Source organism: Hakea prostrata, chromosome 4, assembly GCF_041222555.1.
Source record: "Hakea prostrata isolate BN-2017 chromosome 4, UWA_Hpros_2, whole genome shotgun sequence".
In the NCBI taxonomy this organism is placed as follows: domain Eukaryota; kingdom Viridiplantae; phylum Streptophyta; class Magnoliopsida; order Proteales; family Proteaceae; genus Hakea; species Hakea prostrata.
The window spans coordinates 2,226,343-2,246,073 of record NC_142603.1 but is presented as its reverse complement, the minus strand read 5'-3'; the positions used below and the strand labels follow the sequence as shown (position 1 = coordinate 2,246,073).

At 37.6% G+C, this 19,731-nt stretch overlaps 2 protein-coding genes across 2 annotated transcripts; one reads left to right on the top strand and one right to left on the bottom strand.

The window, feature by feature from the left end:
* The first annotated feature begins 3,373 nt into the window (after positions 1 to 3,373).
* Positions 3,374 to 12,813, top strand: LOC149017035 (auxin response factor 5-like). The gene is made up of 14 exons (XM_089151336.1): positions 3,374 to 4,516; positions 4,848 to 4,960; positions 6,701 to 6,799; positions 6,930 to 6,986; positions 7,128 to 7,280; positions 7,375 to 7,459; positions 7,705 to 7,795; positions 8,687 to 8,851; positions 8,952 to 9,074; positions 9,335 to 9,410; positions 9,527 to 9,662; positions 9,740 to 11,064; positions 11,521 to 11,711; positions 11,929 to 12,813. Exons 1-14 carry the CDS (start codon positions 4,414 to 4,416, stop codon positions 12,083 to 12,085), a joined length of 2,874 nt encoding a protein of 957 aa, XP_089007462.1. The 5' UTR covers positions 3,374 to 4,413; the 3' UTR covers positions 12,086 to 12,813.
* Positions 12,814 to 15,712: 2,899 nt separating this feature from the next.
* LOC149017034 (putative methyltransferase At1g29790) lies at positions 15,713 to 17,999 on the bottom strand. Its single transcript, XM_089151335.1, has one exon. It carries the CDS (start codon positions 17,831 to 17,833, stop codon positions 16,583 to 16,585), a length of 1,251 nt encoding a protein of 416 aa, XP_089007461.1. The 5' UTR covers positions 17,834 to 17,999; the 3' UTR covers positions 15,713 to 16,582.
* Positions 18,000 to 19,731: the final 1,732 nt, after the last annotated feature.

Sequence of the window (19,731 nt, the reverse complement as noted above, 5' to 3'; positions counted from 1 at the left end):
TCAAGATTCAAAGAGCAGGAGAAATGAAGAAGCATATTACAAGTTTACAACTCAAGAGAGAGTGGATGTGAAAAGAAAAGAAACCACAGAGAGCACAGAAATGGGTATCATCCATGTCCCCCTTATGCCGACACAAGTCTGAGTGCTTGTCCAGCCACTCCGCTGTCACCAAACCTCTTCTCTTCAAAGGCATCGCCGAGGAATAAATCCCAATCATCTCTCATGACCCTTGATTCCCCCTCTGTCTGTCTGTCGCCGCTGTTCTGTACTTGTGTGCTTGTGTTTGTTTTCTGAATTTGTGGCCGGGCCTGAGAAAGGAAAGTAAAATGGTTAAGAACGTCATGTCAACCTCACTGGGCCCTTGGTTCTCGTGCCGAAGCCAAACACAAAAAGGTGAAAGTTAAAACCTTGACTACCTTCATTTGTTAATTCATATTTTTGGATCAGATTTTCGCTAGCTCCTGCTTATAGTAAGGAAAAATGTTAATAGTTAACAACCCAAAAAAAAAAAAAAAAAAAAATTTGTTAACAAAAGGAGCATATTAAGATTTAAGAAAGATAGAATCATGGGACTTGGCCTACATCAATAGGCTAGGGGCAGTACAGAAGGAAGCTGGGTGCGGTCTGAGGTGGGGGCCCACTCAAGGGAAAGGGGGGAGGAAGGCCGGAGTGGGATAGAAGGAAGATTATTAGACCCACCGGCCCACCCATGAGTCCATCAAGCCATGGCCCACATATAAGCTGTGCTTGTGCTGGGTCCACAGGCCCAGCTCGGCAGACCCACATCATCATCGTCGTGTGACGTGTACACATCGATCGTCGTTTTGGGGAGGGCTATGGTTCTGATTACTTTCTTCGAACACTGACAATAAGATGCGTTCTCTAGCTGAAAACTTATTTAAATAAATAGGATAAATATGAATGATTCGGGGAATCCAAAAGGGGAGGTTACGCAAAGTATCTGCATGAGTAACACGTGGGTAGGTAGAGCATTCACGGTTTTGGAAGAAAAGGAACATCCATCTTTTTCTTTTTCTGGGGTGAATTGGAAGTAGGAACTCCAGCTTGGGCCGCACGCCGCCGCCGAAGCAGGCCGGAGGTGAGCGAGCACCACCGTTTTGGGCGCGGGGACCTGGAGGACTGAAAAGAGCGTTTTGATTCCCAACACATCGGGAGTTGGTAAGAGCGTGGACAATCAATCCCCCTTCTTTCATCTCATCACGGTATACCTATGGACCAAGGCCTCGAGAAGCCATGCTCACCCCCACGAAAACCATTACCTACACTAGAACCATAGGTCCATAACATAAATTTTACACCTACCCAAATTAAAATAAAATAAAGTTAAAGGGAGAATCTTGGAGGGCGGTTTCAGTAGTCTTCACAACCTCTCAGCCATTTGATGAATAATATTTCTTTTCACGTTTCTCGACTATACAATAAGAATGTTAAGAGTCACTAAAATTTTTATTTATTATTTTATTTTGTTTGTATTAATAATGGGTTTATCACTATTATGTTATTGAGATTTGAGAAGCATCCAGGGCACATATATTTTCGGCTAATAAGATTATCTCCAAACTTTTAATAAAGAAACACGAGGTTGGAAAATCCCTCCAGTTGTGCTATAATTTAGCTTTTTCACATGTGCATATAAAGAGTGACAATAAAGCCTTAATTAATATGCTCACAAAGTCCACAGGGATACCCTTTCACATACTGAATGATGTATGGGACAACATGGCTATTTTCACAGGTATTTGCTTGTCCCATGTTCATTGGGAAGCGAATTTATCAACGGACTCGATCGCCAAGTAGGCAGCGTTAACATAGGAATGCTATCTTTCCTTCTCATTCCCATCTTGTTCACTATAGTCTCCCCTCTCTAATAAATCAAAGCTCCTTCACATCAAATAAAAAGGATAGCACATTGTTCTTCCATGGGAGGTGATCCGGACCCTTATTTCAATGAGTGTTCAATAAGTTATAAAATTAAATCACATATAATATTCCAACGCAGAGCTACAAGAGGCGGCTGTGAGGTTCACATCCTCTACAATTCTCATCCTCTATAGTGTATAGGATTGTGACATATGGTGGTCTATAATCTAACATTCATAAATATAACTCAATTATGGATTGACTATAATGAATTCTTAAAAGAGTTTTTTACATGTGAGTTCCTTTAATGGATTATAAACCAATGTTGGGTTTTCTTAATGCAATATATTATATGTGGATCCCAATCAGACTAACACCATTAGTCGCTGTTAAATATATTCAAATTTCAAACTTGAAGGGACCAAAATGCCCCCCAAATTGTGTGAATATACGGTTCTAAAAATAGATAATTGGTTATTAAGTGTTTAATTATATATATATATATAGTAACACAATGTATTAAATAACCATCCATGTTTGAAATTTGAATATACTTAACGGCGACTAACTATATTTGTTTGATTAAGACCCACATGTACTATATTGTACTAAGGGGGCTCAACATTTGTGGTTCACTAAGATGACTTACACGTTGGATTATTAATATATTGTACTAGGAATTCATTAAAGTAAGTTGGATTATTGACTTCCACACGTACAATCCTCCTCCCACATTTTGAAAATTTCCCCTCCTAAAGATATTTATTGAAATTTCTCTTATGAGTCTCTTTCTATGTATCAAATATCAACATTTGTTTCTCATTGATTTGGAATTTTTTTTTGTAAAGGTTCATCCGGTCCATTTTATGCGCACAACGACTACATCCTCATAGAAGTTTTTTATATAATTAATATAGAAGAGGACTTCGCCCCTAAACCCCAAGGGGATTCCAACTATGATCTCTCATGTGGATGATTTGAAAATTTGATCTATCCCTTTCGACTATGATAAATTTGTCCTTCTCATTCTTTTTGTAAGTGTCAAATTTTTAATAGTAAAGACAATGGGTAAATACTCCGCACCTCTTAATCTAAAAAATATTACTTGCCAATTCTCCTCTAAGAAAATGAGTCAAATACTAAAAAGAAGAAGCATTAACTTAAAAGGTTTTTTTTTTTTTGGTAGAAGCACTAACTTAAAGGTTTTTTTTTTTTGGGTAAAACTTAAAAGGTTATTAAAGCATGTTTATGCAGTATAACATCAGAGAAGGAAGAAAACACGCATTTTTTCCGCATCTTTTATTCCTTATCAATTCGAAATCATCAAATCCTAACATTGACACGTAGGACTAGAGAGTCTCAATTCTCTCTCATCTTTGTCTTATTTTCCAGATTTTAATGTTAGCGTGCAATCTCACATTTGTTTTGTCGTGAACCATACGCATGACGATTGGAACGGTCAAATTTCATACGTAAAAGCGGGCGAAAGCCGTCAGGACGACCCACAGAGAGAGAGAGAAGAGAGAGGAGCTGCCATTGCTGTGACTGTGAGTGAACGAGTGAGCAGAGAGGGAAGACCAGTGGAAAGATCGTACTGAAGCAGAGAGACCGAGAAGGGAGAACACTGACGAATTTGCAGAAAAGAGATAAAGAAAAGAAGAAGAAAAGTAGAAAACCCAGTAGCTCTGCTCCGAGAAAGCCGAGACCCTGCAAGCCTCGTAAAACACGTGTTAAAGTGCACCACCTTGACATTCTCTACTTTTTTTTTAAACGCTAATCCCTAATCTCTCTCTTTCTATCTCGCGCGCGCACACAAGCATAGACCCACAAGGAAGCTCTACCTGAGTTACCCAGTACTGATTTCGTGTTTTCTGGGTCCTTTCCTGCTTTCCTCTCGCCTTTTCTTCCAGTCTAAAGCTGCAAATGATAAGCCATAAACAGAGAGAAGAGGTGCGCATAGCTGTAGCATATGTTCAAGATTTCTTCTTTAACAGGAGAATAATACAGTAAAAGGGACAAATCTGTGCTTCAATGGCAACCCAGCAGGGACAAAATCACCTCTGCTGTAATTGCGCAAAAATGAAAAAAGAAGGGTGCACTTGATAATCCGACCACTCATGCTTCGGTCCGCGTGCTTTGATAGAACCTCGCTTTTTTCTTGTGGGGTTTTGGGTAGACCCACTTAGATTTCAGTAGCTTTTCAGGTTTTGTTCCCTATTTTTGGATTTTGAGTGTGGCGCTTCATGTTTTGTCTGTTTGGATTTGTTTCTTCTTTTCTTATGGGGATTCAGGGGAAATGAGAGTTTTTCTTTGTGATGGATTGGGTTCTATACTTTCTCAGAAGATGAGATTTGGTGACATGATTTTCGTTTGTACTGTGGTTTTCTGTATTAAGTTTGGATTTTGAAACTGGGTCTTGAGCTATAATGAGAGGTTTTATGTAACTGGGTTTCGGCATGAAATGTTTGAGGCGTAAAAAATAGGCTCTACTCATTCGTTGTTCAAGTTTCGCAAAAGCTTCAGAATTTAAGAATGGCATCCATTAATGAGAAGGTTAAAGCATGTGGGTTCGTCAATGGACAACCGAATCTGTTTCAAGAGATGAAGATGTTAAAGGAGTTTCAAGATCAGTCTGGTTAGTTACTTCTATATACATTTTTATGTGGTTCTTTTGTTATTATTATTATTTTTTAACTCCTGGTGTCTTAGTCGTTGTTTGTTATCTTAGTGTGTTCAATGCGACAATGGGAGGACTTGGGATTCAAATAGTTAACCAAGGACCTTGACTTGGAACACCTAGATTGATTTAGTAGGGACTCTGCATTCTGTATTAGTGACTTGGAACAGAGATTGCTTACTTGGCAATCTTTTGTAAAGCAATGAAGTGTATACATGATCTTTTCTTTTCTTTCGTCAATTAGTTTTCTTAAATTGTTGATGAAAGGTTCACGTTTTGTTGGTTTCAGGGGTGCGGAAAAATTTAAACTCTGAGCTTTGGCACGCTTGTGCTGGACCTCTTGTTTCTCTGCCTCTAGTCGGCAGCCTCGTATACTACTTCCCCCAAGGCCATAGTGATCAGGTTTGCTTTCACTTATTTTGACAGTGGCGCTTAGATTAATCGTCTGTTTCTTAACAATCAGTGGCAGTTTTCAGTTTCAGGAAGTTATGTTAGCAAAATGCCATTTATATGTTATTTACTTATTTCCTTGCTATTTTTGCCAATTTTTCTTGAACTGAGAACTGAATGATTATCGGTATGTGAGGGTTAGTCATGTCTTCTTTGATCTAAGTATGACAAATCGCATGTATGAAGGAGATTCAACTAACCTAGACATAACATACCTTGCCAAAAATACTAATGCCATCTAGTTTTGTTTTCTTATTCTGAAATCTATTATATGATTGAGGTTCTAGATACACCCATTGGTTCGTACTTGTGAGCTTCACACCTTTGGGCCAGTCCATCATGCCTATATTTGAATTGGGTTTATTCTTGAACTTTATTAGTACCATGCCAACTGGGCACGCCTCTTCTTCAATAGCCTATAGCAAGTCGGAAACTCTCTCTTACTAACTTAGTAATCTGGAAGTAAATACTCTTTTGTTGGATAATCAAAGGGGATTATTCAACTACTTGGTACGTATGTAGCTAGCTTGCAGCAGATTATGCTGCCACAACCTCACAAACTGGTTGTACTCAATAATTTGACTGATGCTAATTTTGCGTATTTAAATTTATTGTTGTATGGAAGATTTTGATAAGATACTTCAGTTGTACAAAATTTTCTTGTGACTTGCACTAAAGCTCATGTATAAGTTATACTATTATACACTTATACTTCAGTTTTAACTAGAAGAGCCAACATTTTGATGTGTTCAAGAAGAGTTATCTCAGTCAAGAATTCTTTGAGTGTGGGAAGTTAGCTGATGGAGATCAGAAGATAACACGATCTATAGCTGATAGATGGGCATATTTAGTTCCACCAAAGAGTAAACAGGCAAGTAGATCAAAGATGCCCATATGAATTTTCAGATTGAAGGAAGCGACTGTAACAAAGTTGTTGGAGATGACTTTATTTTGTACGACACTGGAAAAAAATATGTATGGATTGGATATGTGTGAGCTGTATTTGATTCATCATGGAAATGCTAACCAAGAACTGTAGTACCTTTCTCCCTACTGGGGAACTGTTTACTGGAATTACAAGTGGAAGAATTTCATTGAATGTCAAGGTCATAAACGCCAGTTTACTACTAGAATGTCAACTGTTTGACTAGTCCAAACCTTAAAATCCACCCGGCAGGGATATGCCTTTGTCTCATTGAAATTTATATTTCTCTTTTATTTAATTACCTACAAACAACTATAGGTGTACCAATTTTCCAAGAATGTACATGTACGGTAGCTTTCCTTTTTGCAGTGAATGACTCCGTGTCTTTATCTCTCTGATGTTTTTCCTAGAGAATCAAATTTGCTTCTTACTGATATAAAAGCTGAACAATGACTAAACAGCTACTTTATAATAATTTCTGGCATTATGCTTCATTGCTATGATCTTCTGGACCAATGCATGCTTCTGGAGGTGTATCTTATAATTTATCGAGTCCACTTCGTCCAATGAAATAACATAAGGAATATCATGCACAACTGGTGATGATATAATCTTTACTTCTGTTAATGAATATGGTATTTTGTAATTCACTTTTTATTATTTATCTTCAGATATAATTTTGTGAAGTACATTGTAAATTTCTTATATCATTCTGTGACCCTTTTTCTACTTCCAGTTAACTGGTTTTTCTTCTCCCCCCCAAATAGGTGGCAGTATCAACTAAAATTACAGTCAGCTCACATATCCCAAATTACCCAAATCTTCAATCCCAGTTGCTGTGCCAGGTTCACAATGTCACATTACATGTATGCTTATGATACCATACATACCTCTTCTTTCCTCTTTTGAATCTTCTGTTTTACTTTTACATTTATCAGTCTTATCATATGCTTCTGAAAATATCTCATTTATTGCCTTTGTAAAATAATTTGGCAGGCAGACAAAGAAACCGATGAGATATATGCACAAATGAGTCTTCAGCCAGTCGACTCTGTAAGCCAAATCCTTTTCTTATTCAAAATTGAGATTTTTCTCTGATATGCTGCATTTCTCATTGTTTACATCTGGATGAATCAAGACATTTTATCTAATGGTGTTGATTTTTTTTTTTTTATGCAATTCTTATTTGGTCAGGAAAAGGATGTTCTTACCATTCCTGATATTGGATTAAAACCAAGCAAGCATCCAACTGAGTTCTTCTGCAAGACTCTGACTGCAAGCGATACAAGCACACATGGTGGCTTCTCAGTTCCCCGCAGAGCAGCGGAAAAACTCTTCCCACCGTTGGTGAGGGTTCTACCATGCTGAATACTGAACTCTTGCAATTATAACTATGATGGTTGGAGCAGCCTACTTTATCTCATCATTTTTATCTACTCAGGACTATTCAATGCAACCTCCTACTCAGGAGCTAGTTGTTCGAGATTTGCATGATAATACATGGACGTTTCGGCACATATACCGTGGTGAGTATGCTTGGGATATCCATTAAGTAATTCTCTGCTATTTAGTTTTGAAAGATTATAATTTTTTTCTGGATGAACTTAGAAGATAATAATTGTTCATCAATGAGAAGACATAAGTGCATGGCTTGAGTTTTGCCATTAAACCACAGACATTTAGTAGACAGTTCATATTCTAATGTTGCAGTAATTCATCTTTTTAATATGTTCAGCTTCTTTTCTCTTCTACTTTTTCTTTTATAATGTAGGGCAGCCAAAGCGACATCTTTTGACCACTGGTTGGAGTTTGTTTGTGGGCGCTAAAAGGCTTAGAGCAGGTGATTCTGTTCTATTTATAAGGTATGTTTTTGAATGATTTTTGTGAGTTGAAAGATTGTCTACTTTCCATGTCCATTGAACTGATGGATTCTGACACTAAAGTTGGAACATTTATGAAAAGGACCTTTTGATGCCTCAGTGTGGATACTCGGAGTATTTACTTCATTGTTTGCTAGTCATTGCTTTTAGCGATATAGTTTGACTTCTTATTTTTCAGCTTTCAGAAGTGGCTAATTGCATTCAATAATGTAATTTTCATTGTGACATTGACGATTCCAAAAGAAAATAAATTAGTAAATGAAAGAACTGTGATGGTTTCACTTCCCATGGTTAGCTCTTTAGAAATGAATGTTTTGCTTTGTACCTTATGTTTGTTGTATATGTGCATGTTACCCATTCTATTTATTTTGTTTTCTTCTTCTTTCTTTCTTTTTTTTTTGGAGAGGGGGGGGGGGTGTGCGGTTGTGCCGGGGTTGAACATATTAAGTCCTCATATTCAGGAACAAGTTATACAAGTAAACCTTGTGCTTTGTTGCATGTATGTGTTTTGCAGTGTTCTATTTATTTATCTTTTTTCAGGTGGGAAATGTATTGAATCCCTATATTAGACCAAGTTGTACAGGAAACTTGCCCCTAAGGAATTGGAATCATTGATCTGTATCCATGGCTTTGTATTTGGAAAATGAAATGCAGTTCTTTCTGTCTGTAGCTTTCTATTTTGCCGATATCTGTTGGTGAGAGGATGTATCTACTTTGGCTTGGTATAGTGTTTGTGGTATTTCACTTCATTGAGCCTCGTTAGTTCTACTTGGATATACTTGTGGGTGTTGATAAAAATCACTCAAGGACATTCATAATATTTATGATGACTATTCTCTATTACCTCACTAAAAATATTCCTTCTTGTTAAAGGGATGAGAAGTCACAGTTATTGCTGGGTGTGAGGCGTGCAAACCGTCAGCAAACTGCGATGCCATCATCAGTACTTTCGGCTGATAGCATGCACATTGGAGTCCTGGCAGCTGCAGCTCATGCTGCTTCTAATCGAAGCCTCTTCACCATTTTCTACAACCCTAGGTATCCTATGCTGTTTCTTCTTTTGATGAGATCCCTGTCAAGAGACAACATTTGGGCCCGCCTATATTATTTATATGATATTTTTCATGTGTCCATATAGGGCGTGTCCTTCACAGTTTGTCATTCCTTTGGCCAAGTTTCAAAAGTCTCTATATGGTAGCAGGGTCTCAGTTGGCATGAGATTTGGTATGATGTTTGAGACAGAAGATTCGGGTAAGCGCAGGTAACCATCTGAAATCCCCAATTTAGGAAGATATTTCTATTAACATTAGTTAACACCCCCATCCCAAAAAAACTTCAGTTTGCCAAACCAGGAAAAAGTAGCTTCAAATTACCACAATAAAGAGATGTTGGTGCAGTTCTGAGGCAGCAGCAGTATCTTGTTTCTGACAATGTCAGGATGTCAATCTTGTGATGCTGTATACATGCCAATTAATTTGAATTCATGATTACTAGGATTAACATATTCTCAATTACACTCAGATACATGGGCACGGTTGTTGGTGTCAGTGACTTGGACCCCCTAAGGTGGCCTGGTTCAAAGTGGAAAAATCTTCAGGTAATAAATTTGATTCTGTTCCTTTTAAATAAAGTTAAAGTTTGATGAGATCATTAATTCTGAAAAGATTTTGGTTGTACTAGTTGCTTGACTGTTGTTTTTTTGTCCCAAGTCAGGTCGAATGGGATGAAGCTGGATCTGGTGAATTGCCTAACCGGGTTAGTTTATGGGAAATTGAGACCTCTGAAAGTCTTTTCATTTTTCCATCACTTACTTCTGGTCTCAAGCGACCTTTACACACTGGATATGTGGGTAAGTCCATCATTATATTCTGTATATGAGCTAATTGGATTTTAGGATGACTGTGTTGCTGTGTTACCACTTATCAGGGGCTGAAATGGAATGGGGGAGTCTAATGAAAATGCAGTCCTTGCGGGTACCAGGAAATGTTTTTGGAGATATCCGATCTCCAATGACTAGTTCAGAACAGCTGGTGAAGATGCTTCTCAGACCACAAAATGTTAGTCCAATTTGCTCCTTGTCTTGTGCTGAGCCAGTCTCTGTGACAAAGGCAACTCCTTTACCTGAGGCAGACACACTAAAACATACATCAGTCCAACAGAAGCCTCAATTTCCTCATTCAGATCAGAGTCTGGTGGAGAATCAGAATCCTCCTCGTTGCCAAGACCTGCCGTGCACCATAGATTCAAATTCAGCATTACAAGCATTTATACGTGAAAATGTGCAACTTCCAAATAAGTCAGAAAAGCAATTGGCAACTCAAACAAATGTTGGGGTGGTGGAAACAACACCACCTATGGCTGCAATGGACCACCTCAGCCAATTGCCTTCCTTTGGAAGCTGTAGTGAAGACAGAATGAGTAGAGGTCCCTTGAACCAACAGAATCTTGTGAATGAGTTATTAATCTTGAACCAGGGGATGTTGCAGTTTCAGGCTGGCATGCGCTATCCTCAGCAGCAATGTCCAAATACTGGTTTACCAGTTCAAACTGATGCACTTCAGTCAGATGTAAACCAAAATGGTTTACTTCCGTACCCTAGTAACCTCTCATCACAGTACTTGGATGCTGATGATTGGACATTGCAATCTTATCATTTCCAACCACTTACTGGGAGCCTGAAATCACCGGGACCCTTATCAGGTACTACTCAAGATACATCATTGATGTACCCGGAAGCAGTTAACCCAAGCCTGCCAGCACTGAGCCAGGAGATGTGGAATCCTCAGTTGAATTACCTAAAGTGTCTACCGCAAGCAGTTCAACTTGCTCCATGTCATCAACTAGACTCAACTGCTGTTCTTAGTGCATCTAATTCATGTGGATTGAGAAATCTGTCTGAGGGAAGTAACAACCATAGTGATATATATGGTGGTCTTCATTTGGATGTAAGCAACGATGAAAGCACTGTGGTTGATCCTTCGGTGACAAATGTCTCGAAGGGATTTGGTACCTTGAGTGAGACTGCTTTGCAGAATCCTTCTGACTGCTTGGTCGGTAACTTCACTGCAAGTCAAGATGTTCAGTCTCAAATAACCTCAGGAAGCTTCACAGAGTCTCAGGGATTTTCTTTCCAAGAGTTCCCGGACAATTCTGGGGGAACATCTTCAAGCAATGTGGATTTTGATGAGAGTAGTCTCTTGCAGAAAACTTCATGGCAACAAGTATCTCAACCTCTGCGAACATATACAAAGGTATGCTATAAACCTCTTTTGGGGTCTTGAAATATTTTGAGTGGAATGTTTTAGTCAGGTTTCATCTTCTTGGAGCTTCATCAAATCTCATGCCATATGTTTGTCCTCTATAGAGGATATATTTTTCTGTGAAATTTAATAGGAATTCATCAAGATTTGATATGCTTTTAGAAGTATATGTGAATAAATTTTGACTAATGGAATATCTTCTGAGTACTCCCGGTAGTATTTTTGTTTATGGAATAAGTTGTAAAGAAAAATCAGAAATGTGATGTACTGGAGGGTAAGCATCATCTGGTTGGTTATTTTCTCTAACTAGCTTTCAAGACTGTTGGGATCAATTGCCATGCAATTCTACTACCTGTGCAGCACAGTTAGACTGATTATGTTATTCCGCTTCTCATGAAAGGCAATTTTCAGTGACTTTGTGACATATGAAACGATTTGATGTCACAGGTCCAGAAACTAGGTTCTGTTGGGAGATCTATTGATGTTGCAAGCTTTAATAATTATGATGAATTACGGAATGCAATTGCCTGTATGTTTGGACTCGAGGGGCTGCTCAATGATCCAAGAGGCTCTGGGTGGAAACTGGTTTATGTGGACTACGAAAATGATGTTCTTCTAGTAGGAGATGACCCATGGGAGTAAGTCACCTCTTTCTTATCCTAATGTAATGGTGCACACGGTTGACTGCCAAAATGAGTAGCAGCTGGTCAATACATCCATTTATGCTTTAGATGTTCATGCATAATATTCTTTTTAGTCGTTCCATAGGGGAAGATTGTAACTGCCAAAATTTCCTTTGTTTGCAATGTTGGTCTCACAAAACCTTGTGTCAATTTAACATTCTTACATGTGCAGGGAATTTGTGACTTGTGTTCGCTGCATCAGAATTCTATCTCCATCTGAAGTTCAGCAGATGAGTGAGGAGGGAATGCAAATTATCAGCAACAGTGTAGTTGAGGGAACGAAAGATCATGTATCAAATGCTGGCCATGCATGGAATTCCTCTGCTTAATTCTTTTACGGATAAGAGGTACACTAGTTGACACCCGGATATCTGATGGACACTAGCCCTCTCTAGTGTGACCACGACCATTTGGTTCGAGATCAACTCAAATTTAGATATTTTGTCTTGAACATCTTGGAAGATAATATGTTTTCATCTCCTAATGGCACAAGCAGTCTGGCAGCAGCTGGAAGAACTTAACTGTACCATGTAATTTGACAATAGTCTCTCATGTTTTTGTTTTAGAGTAGGGATTTGTCATGTATGCAAGGGTGCTTTTACTGTGTTAGCATTGAATGTACTGGTAACCATGGCAGCATCAGTCAACTAAGAAAAAACTGAGAAAGATTGGTCGGGTACATTGCAACCTGCAGTGTGGGGATCTCAGAATGGGGTACACTTTCTTTTGATTTGATTCTTCCTGAAAATTATTAGATGAAAATATCTAGACTTCATCATTCTCTAAATCTTGATGGAGCTTTCTGTCTTCTCTATGCCTATTATGAAGCTTAATGGAGCTGGCTTTAGGGTTTCAGATAATGATCTGATACATTGAAGGTCCTATAACCGAGACCTCTGTCCTCGACTCGCCAATATCGTCGGTGCAGTAAATTCGCTGACATCAATCACTTCAACCCAGAAGACAAATTAAGTATGAAGCGCTATTTTGGATGCAAGCAGATATTTGCCTGAGCCTACAGCTTCCTTTCATGGGTGCATTTTACAGCAGTATATAACTTCTTATTACTTGGTCAGTTCATCCGTTCCTGCTGGAAATCCTTCCGGTTAGATTTACAAATGGACCACAGTGAATTTCATCTTCTCTTGTGGGCTTACTTGTGCATTTTTTTTAAGAAATTCGTTCCATTCATATCTAAAGCTTCCCTATAGAATCATTGGTATGAAAGCATTCTATCCAGGGAATGTTTTGCCTTTCGAAATGGCCTTGGTACTGGCTGCCATTTCTGGGTTGAATGCAGAGAAATTGGGTTTCAGATAAAATTTGGTATAGATCTCTTTCTATTGCTAAAGCATAATCTTTCTATGGCTGGTTGAATCAGATGTTTTAACTTCATTTGGGATCCACTGGGGAATGTATCGCCAAACTCCAACCTTTAGTATCTAAATGAAATCTTTATCCTGTTTTAGGCTTTCCGAATCTAAAATCCCTTTCTGACCAACAGCATTGGCTACTGTATCAATTGAAGAGCTCGTCCAGTGGCAGATCAATCAAACAGAGCACAGAGAAGGTCCCAATTTCAAATTCTAGGCCCGCAAGAACCAGTGTTATTTTCATAAATCGAAATTGGTTATCATGTCGGCAGAGAGATGGTCTTTGTTGCATGGAACGTGGAATCCACTAACTGTTCGATTATCCTGAATTTCGAATCATTACTCGTTATAAGCAAAGAATCGATTTTTTTGGGGGGAAATATACAATGAATAGATAATTTACGTATGTTTGAAGGAAAATATTTGAGCTTTTCTTTCCACTGTAATCTTTCAGATGGTAGGGAAAAGCTTTTCTTTCCAATTCGCTTAGGAAAGGTTCTGTCTTCCACTTCCCTACCAAATCTCTCAGTATTCTCTCAGTATTCTGGCACATAAATGAAGGGATCGAAGAGATTATGGCGGATCATGTTCACCAAGAAATGAGCCGAAATTGGATCTTGGTCTATTTGAGATTATATACATAGACTAGACTTAAAGACTTAAAGAGATTCAAACTTTTGAGACCATCATTTATAAGGGTTGATTTTTACCAGAGAACAAACCCTAATTTTCGATCAGTAAGCAGTTGGAATTAAATTCTCTACCGCAAGGAGGACTCAACCGCGTGCATCCAACAGTTATCATTACAATGGTTATCATTGAAGGATAGCTCACTTAGTAATTCACCACCTCCTCATGTAATAGCCCCTTATAAAAAGCTATTAATTAAAAAAAAAAAAAAAAAACCCAAATAACTTTCCCAAGAGGTTATGAATTCTAATCTTTATCCCTTGAAAAAAAAAAAAAAAAAAACAAATGAACCAACACGAATCTCCTTAATGGCATACAAATTTTATATATAAAAACTATCTTGAAGATGCAGTTGAGACATGTAAACCAATCCAAATGGAACAACCTCCAATCCCAAAAAAAGAAATGGCAGCATTAGCATTGTATACGCCACACCTGAGAAGATCTTTTCTCATGCATTCTGCCCTTCATGTATGATGCTGCATCTTACGACTACATTGTTGCTGTATTATATGCCCAAATGGGGCAGTTGGCATCTTTGTTGTTTCCTCGTGTCATGACAAATGATATTTATAAAATTCAACGAATGGGGAGACAAGATTTTCCGTTTTTTGGGGTTTATAAATGGGAAACGAGATCATAGCCATTGAATCTTGAAATGAGATATATCTAATCTGAGAACTGTTCGAAAAGTACCATGGGACAGCGAACAAAAATTCTTTATTTCAGAGAAAAAGGAAAGTAGTACTACCCACTTTCTGCCTAACTTTTGGGATCCAAGGAGACCTCTTACAGGCGAAAGTGAGGCGTCCTTCATTACTTTCTCAACCTTAATAGACATTCACTTCACATATCACAACTCAAAAGCCTAGCAAGACACCGAGGCTTCCAAATCTCCCCAAAGCCACCTAAAAGTATCAATGATGGCTTCTATTTACCACCCCCAACCCAAAGAAAGAGGAGGTTGTAAGCCCCAAAGATTCAGGACTAGCATCACTCGAATAGCAAAATCAGAAAATTCAATCGTCTCCCCAGATGGAATTTACTAAAATCCCTTCCAAGGGACTGACACTCTACTTGAGGGGCTTCCATTTCAGGAAGTATACTTCTGGATCAATAGTTCTGGAAAGTGATCCAGAAACAAAAGCAAAGGAAGAAAAATGTGGCTGGGGAGAATGACTTAAAATCCTAAGAGAAGGCCTGCAGGTACCTTTATTTCTCCAGTGTTTGAAAAAAGAAAAGCTTTGGGAATGGGTTAGAGAGAATTAACAAGATGGTTCTCTGTTAAACTTTCCAGCTCCCAGAAAGAAACGAAAAAGCAGTAAGAAGGGACTGAAAAAAAAGGGAGAATAGGGGTGAAGATAAAATTGCCATTAGAATGAGGAGCATATTCAGTTTTACACTCACTACAAACAAGCCACCAATACAAACAAGCCAAGATAAATTGCCTTCCCCCTGCCAAACCAAGTCATCAGATCTCCACTTTGATTGAGACAATCCTATAACTGTACATCTAATGTCTTGGGAGGTAGGGGCATGGTGAAGAATGATGCAATGATAATCTGAACTTCACAACCTTGGTATATCACATTATGAAAACTAACTTCTGTTACTTGAACAATCGCACAATTATAGAAAGCTACATCCCAAGAAAAATTTAATAGTCAATTGAGTGGGAAAGCTAACAATTGGATCCATAAGTTCTAATCATAAAGACATGAACATGTAGTCAGGTTAAGAGGGCATATGCATGATCGCACTATGTTCTTCAATAACACACTTAGTGAGATTCAGTGAAAACCAAAGTTTGACATCTAGAGGAAGAAATGAACTTCCCTTTCTGGATTAAATGATGTCAAATAAAGCACTCTCAATATAAATATGATATGTACCAATAACTGGTGCTTGCATGAACAGGAAACATGGTTTCTCAAATCTTTATTTTATTGTTCATCTTCCACAATGTGATGTAACATATCCACAACATCACATATAAAATAAAACATGTCAAACAAGAGGTGGGAACCCAATGGATGGTGAATCATATAGAACAGCAAATAGTGAATAATATGGTTGGACAAAGTGATATTCAGATACAAGAACATGCAACCACTTAATAGTAAAGAAGATTCTGCTCTTAAGCTTTGGATGAAAAAAACTAAAAAACAGTTACAACCCTTCTGATATTTCCAAAAAAGAAACTGAATGAACCATTTACCAAAGTATAGAATGCAATTCCAAAATAGAAGAAACACATCTTATAAGCAACGGAGTACAATTGATCATGCACAAAATCTATTGGAACAAATCAATGCAGTTCAAGTAGACTTAAGCAGTCTTTGTTTGGTCCCAGTTGATCAATTTGTCATTTCAAGTATTCAACAGTTTAAAAAATGATTTTTACTTCTCTTTCTTCTTGCAAAATAAGACCACGAAATTTTAAAGACTTAATAATTGTATGAGGGAAAGTCCATATTCCAGGAAGCATCTATTACACCGATTCATCTTTCTACTGAAATAGAAAATTGGTACAAAACCATCCCATTGTCCTACTTAAGAAGTACTATTCCTGCCAATAGACCTTAAATTACAGGTTATCCTCCCTCTACTGCCAATTCACAGCCAGGAAAATAAACAACAAAGGCTTAACTTATTTCAGATAGAGAATAAATTTCTTGCAGATTTGATAGCAACGAATCAACACAAATTGTTTGTGCATCCATACCTCTGCCCACGCCATGTAAAACACAAATCTCTTGGTCATCATACTCTTACTGGTTTCTGCAGAATTGCAGACAAGTAAACCAGGGGCTTTCCGGTCGCAGCATCAACCTTCTCGCCTACAATCCACTTCAACTTCTTGTACCCAAATCTCTCAATCAATCTCATTAGGGTCTTTTTCCGCTCCTCATCCGAACAGTAGAAGTTGTCCAACCAAAAGAAGCCCCCAACCCTCAAAATCCGATCTATATCAAACATCAGGAACTCCATTTTCTCTGGATGACCCCCATCGCCCAAAGAATTCACTGCGTGAACCAGATCAAAGACATTGTCATGAAATGGGAACCTCTGATCCAAACTTAAGAACAAAGGGAAAAGCCCTCTTGCAGCTATGAACTCGTTGAATGGGGCTTCAACATCCAATGCCGCTGTCACCACTGTCACTTTCCTCTCAGCCATTCTAGCAGCAAAGCTGCCAGACCCACCACCGAGATCAAGCCCTATTCTTATTCCCCCATTCCCCAGCTCCAAGACATCATCAACAAGAAAATCGTTCTTACTCCTGGCTTTAATAAACCTATATTTTTCAGTTCCATTAACCACATCAAAACAACCCACGCAACCTCGACCAACCTTCTTTGCTTTCAAGCAGTCAAAATTCTTGCAACCTAGTCCACTCCAGCTGACAATCTTGTCACTTACAGGTTTCCAGAGAGAAAGTGGAAATGGAAGAATACCCACCTTAGGGATGGCCTTGGCAAAACACCTTCTCCTAGGCAATGGCTCGCAACCCCTCGAAATCAGCTTCTGCGCAAGGCTCAAATCATCAGGGCAAGCTCCACCAACCTTGTAATTCATGTACTGAGACAACAGTTCAGTGGATTTCTCACAGGAATGGCCAACGGAAGAGACCATTTCAGTGATCCCACTCTTGGAATCTTTGCCGAGAGGAAGTGGGTGAGGCTGTAAGAATAGCTTCAGCTCACTAGCGAGGTTGGGTCTTGAGACGTCGATGTTCTGGTAACCAAGGAGCTCTTTCTCCATCCGGGCAAGCTTTTTCTGGGATGATTCGATCTCTCTGAGGATGATTGACACATGTTCTGAGATAAGAGAGATGTTCTTGTGAGTATGGTGGAGCGTCTGGGTTTTGGGGGACGAAGTGAAAGCGTAGAGAGCGAAAAGATTGGTGGTGAGAACAGAGAAAAGCATAACAAGATTGAGAGCTGAAGAACAAAGAGTAGCTCTTCTGAATCTGGCAGTCCCATCTCCAATCTTCAGAGAAACAGAACCCATTTCGGTTCTGCTTCTGGGATAGAGAGATTGAAGAGAGGCGGAGAGATTAGAAACCTTTGAAGCAACTTTGAGAAACTAGATTCAGATTTGAGAGTGAACCAGAGCAAGTAGAAACAGTAAAAAGGTTAATAAGGACAACACAGAAAGCAATGAAGCCATTAATAAACAGTCACTTGCAGATATCGTGGTTATAATATCTCATCAGGAAGAACGCGGTGTTAATTTTATTATTTTTCCGAAACGGATCGTTGTCGGTTCACGTTACGCTAGACTTCTGATCACCGTCCGATACCAGATTACAAAGATCGACGATATTGATCCGGCCCCATCTGACGGTGTTTCTGAACCGTCCCCACCACTAAAGAGACAGATAACGATGAAGGCATCAGTGAAGTTAATTACCATTTTTATCACCTTCACGACGTTAATTACCACTTGAGGCCTTGGGTCCATTGCAAATTTGCATTGCAACCCTAAAGTTATAAGGCCAATGAATATATTGTGATGGCAAATATAAGTTTCAAACTATAATGTAAAATAGTGAAATAAGTGAAAAATAAATAAATATTTTAAAATTGTGATGTTCATTAAAATGTTAATCACGTGTTTTAAGAGTATTTTGTTAATGTTTTACTGAAAAATAAAGAGTACTATGTTAATTTTTTATTTTTTGTTACTGATTTCTAACTATTTTGTTCATACATTATGCTTGGTTGATTTTAGAAATACATTATGTATGGTTGAATAACATAAATTATCAAATAAAATTTTCACGGATAATCAAAATATTTGTGGTTATTGTCATTTTTATGGTTATTTAATGTATCTCTAATTCAATGATTTTTATATATCTTTTTGGAAAGATAAGTTTGATATACTGAGTAAATTGACATACTCCTAACGTATAAAAATAAGACGTCAGGTAAATTTGTTTTCCTCAATTTATAGCAATATAATTAAATTAAACTATTTATTTATAGACATGTTTTTTTTATTAAAAGCTACAAATTTGAAATGTTATTATATTATAGTTGGTTCTATTTTGAACTTAGATTATTGGATTTTTTTAATAAGAAAATGGCTTTTCTATTTTAAAAATGCTATATGATGATATTAATTTGGAATACGAAATGTGAAGACGAAGGCAATAATGAATGTTCATGGAAATGTAATTTTTCCTCATGTAATTTGTTTTTATTGATACAAATGACATTTTAGCAAAAATTATATTATAATTAGCTAAATAAAATTATAATTTTGCAATTAGTGTTTAATATTATAAATTTTGTTAAAAAAGTATATATTTATTTTTTATCTCGGTGTGAAAGTAAATTGTTGTGTCTCTTATAATTGTGAAAGAGTTGAGAAGTTGACTAAATAATTGTTTAATTAAATTAAATACCATGGTCAATGCAAGGTTGATAGAATTGTAAGATCCATACTTTTCAATGGAGATGTCATGAGTTTGACCCTTATAGGATGACAAAGTAGTCTTTGAGGATGTAATTGAGGTGCGCAAAAAACTGGCTCGAATAAACCTCAGACATCAAAAAATAAATAATAATAAATTAAACACCATGATAATAAATGGAGAAAAACTATTTAGATATTACAAAAGTTCACTAAAATAGAAAAGGGAAAATTACTATCAACTAATTATTTATTATTTTAACAACACAAATTTATTTATTATTGAAAAATGAGAAGACACTAATGAACAATATTCAATGTTTTATCACTGGTGATAGAAGAGACCCAACAACATCTTAATAATGTGGATTCTCATATAGACCTCATCAGGACCAATGTCATCTTAAGAGTGTGAATTATCATATATACATGAACGAAGTTTTTCATATTTGCCAGTTAGATTTCAAAACTAGGACCATTAATGTTTT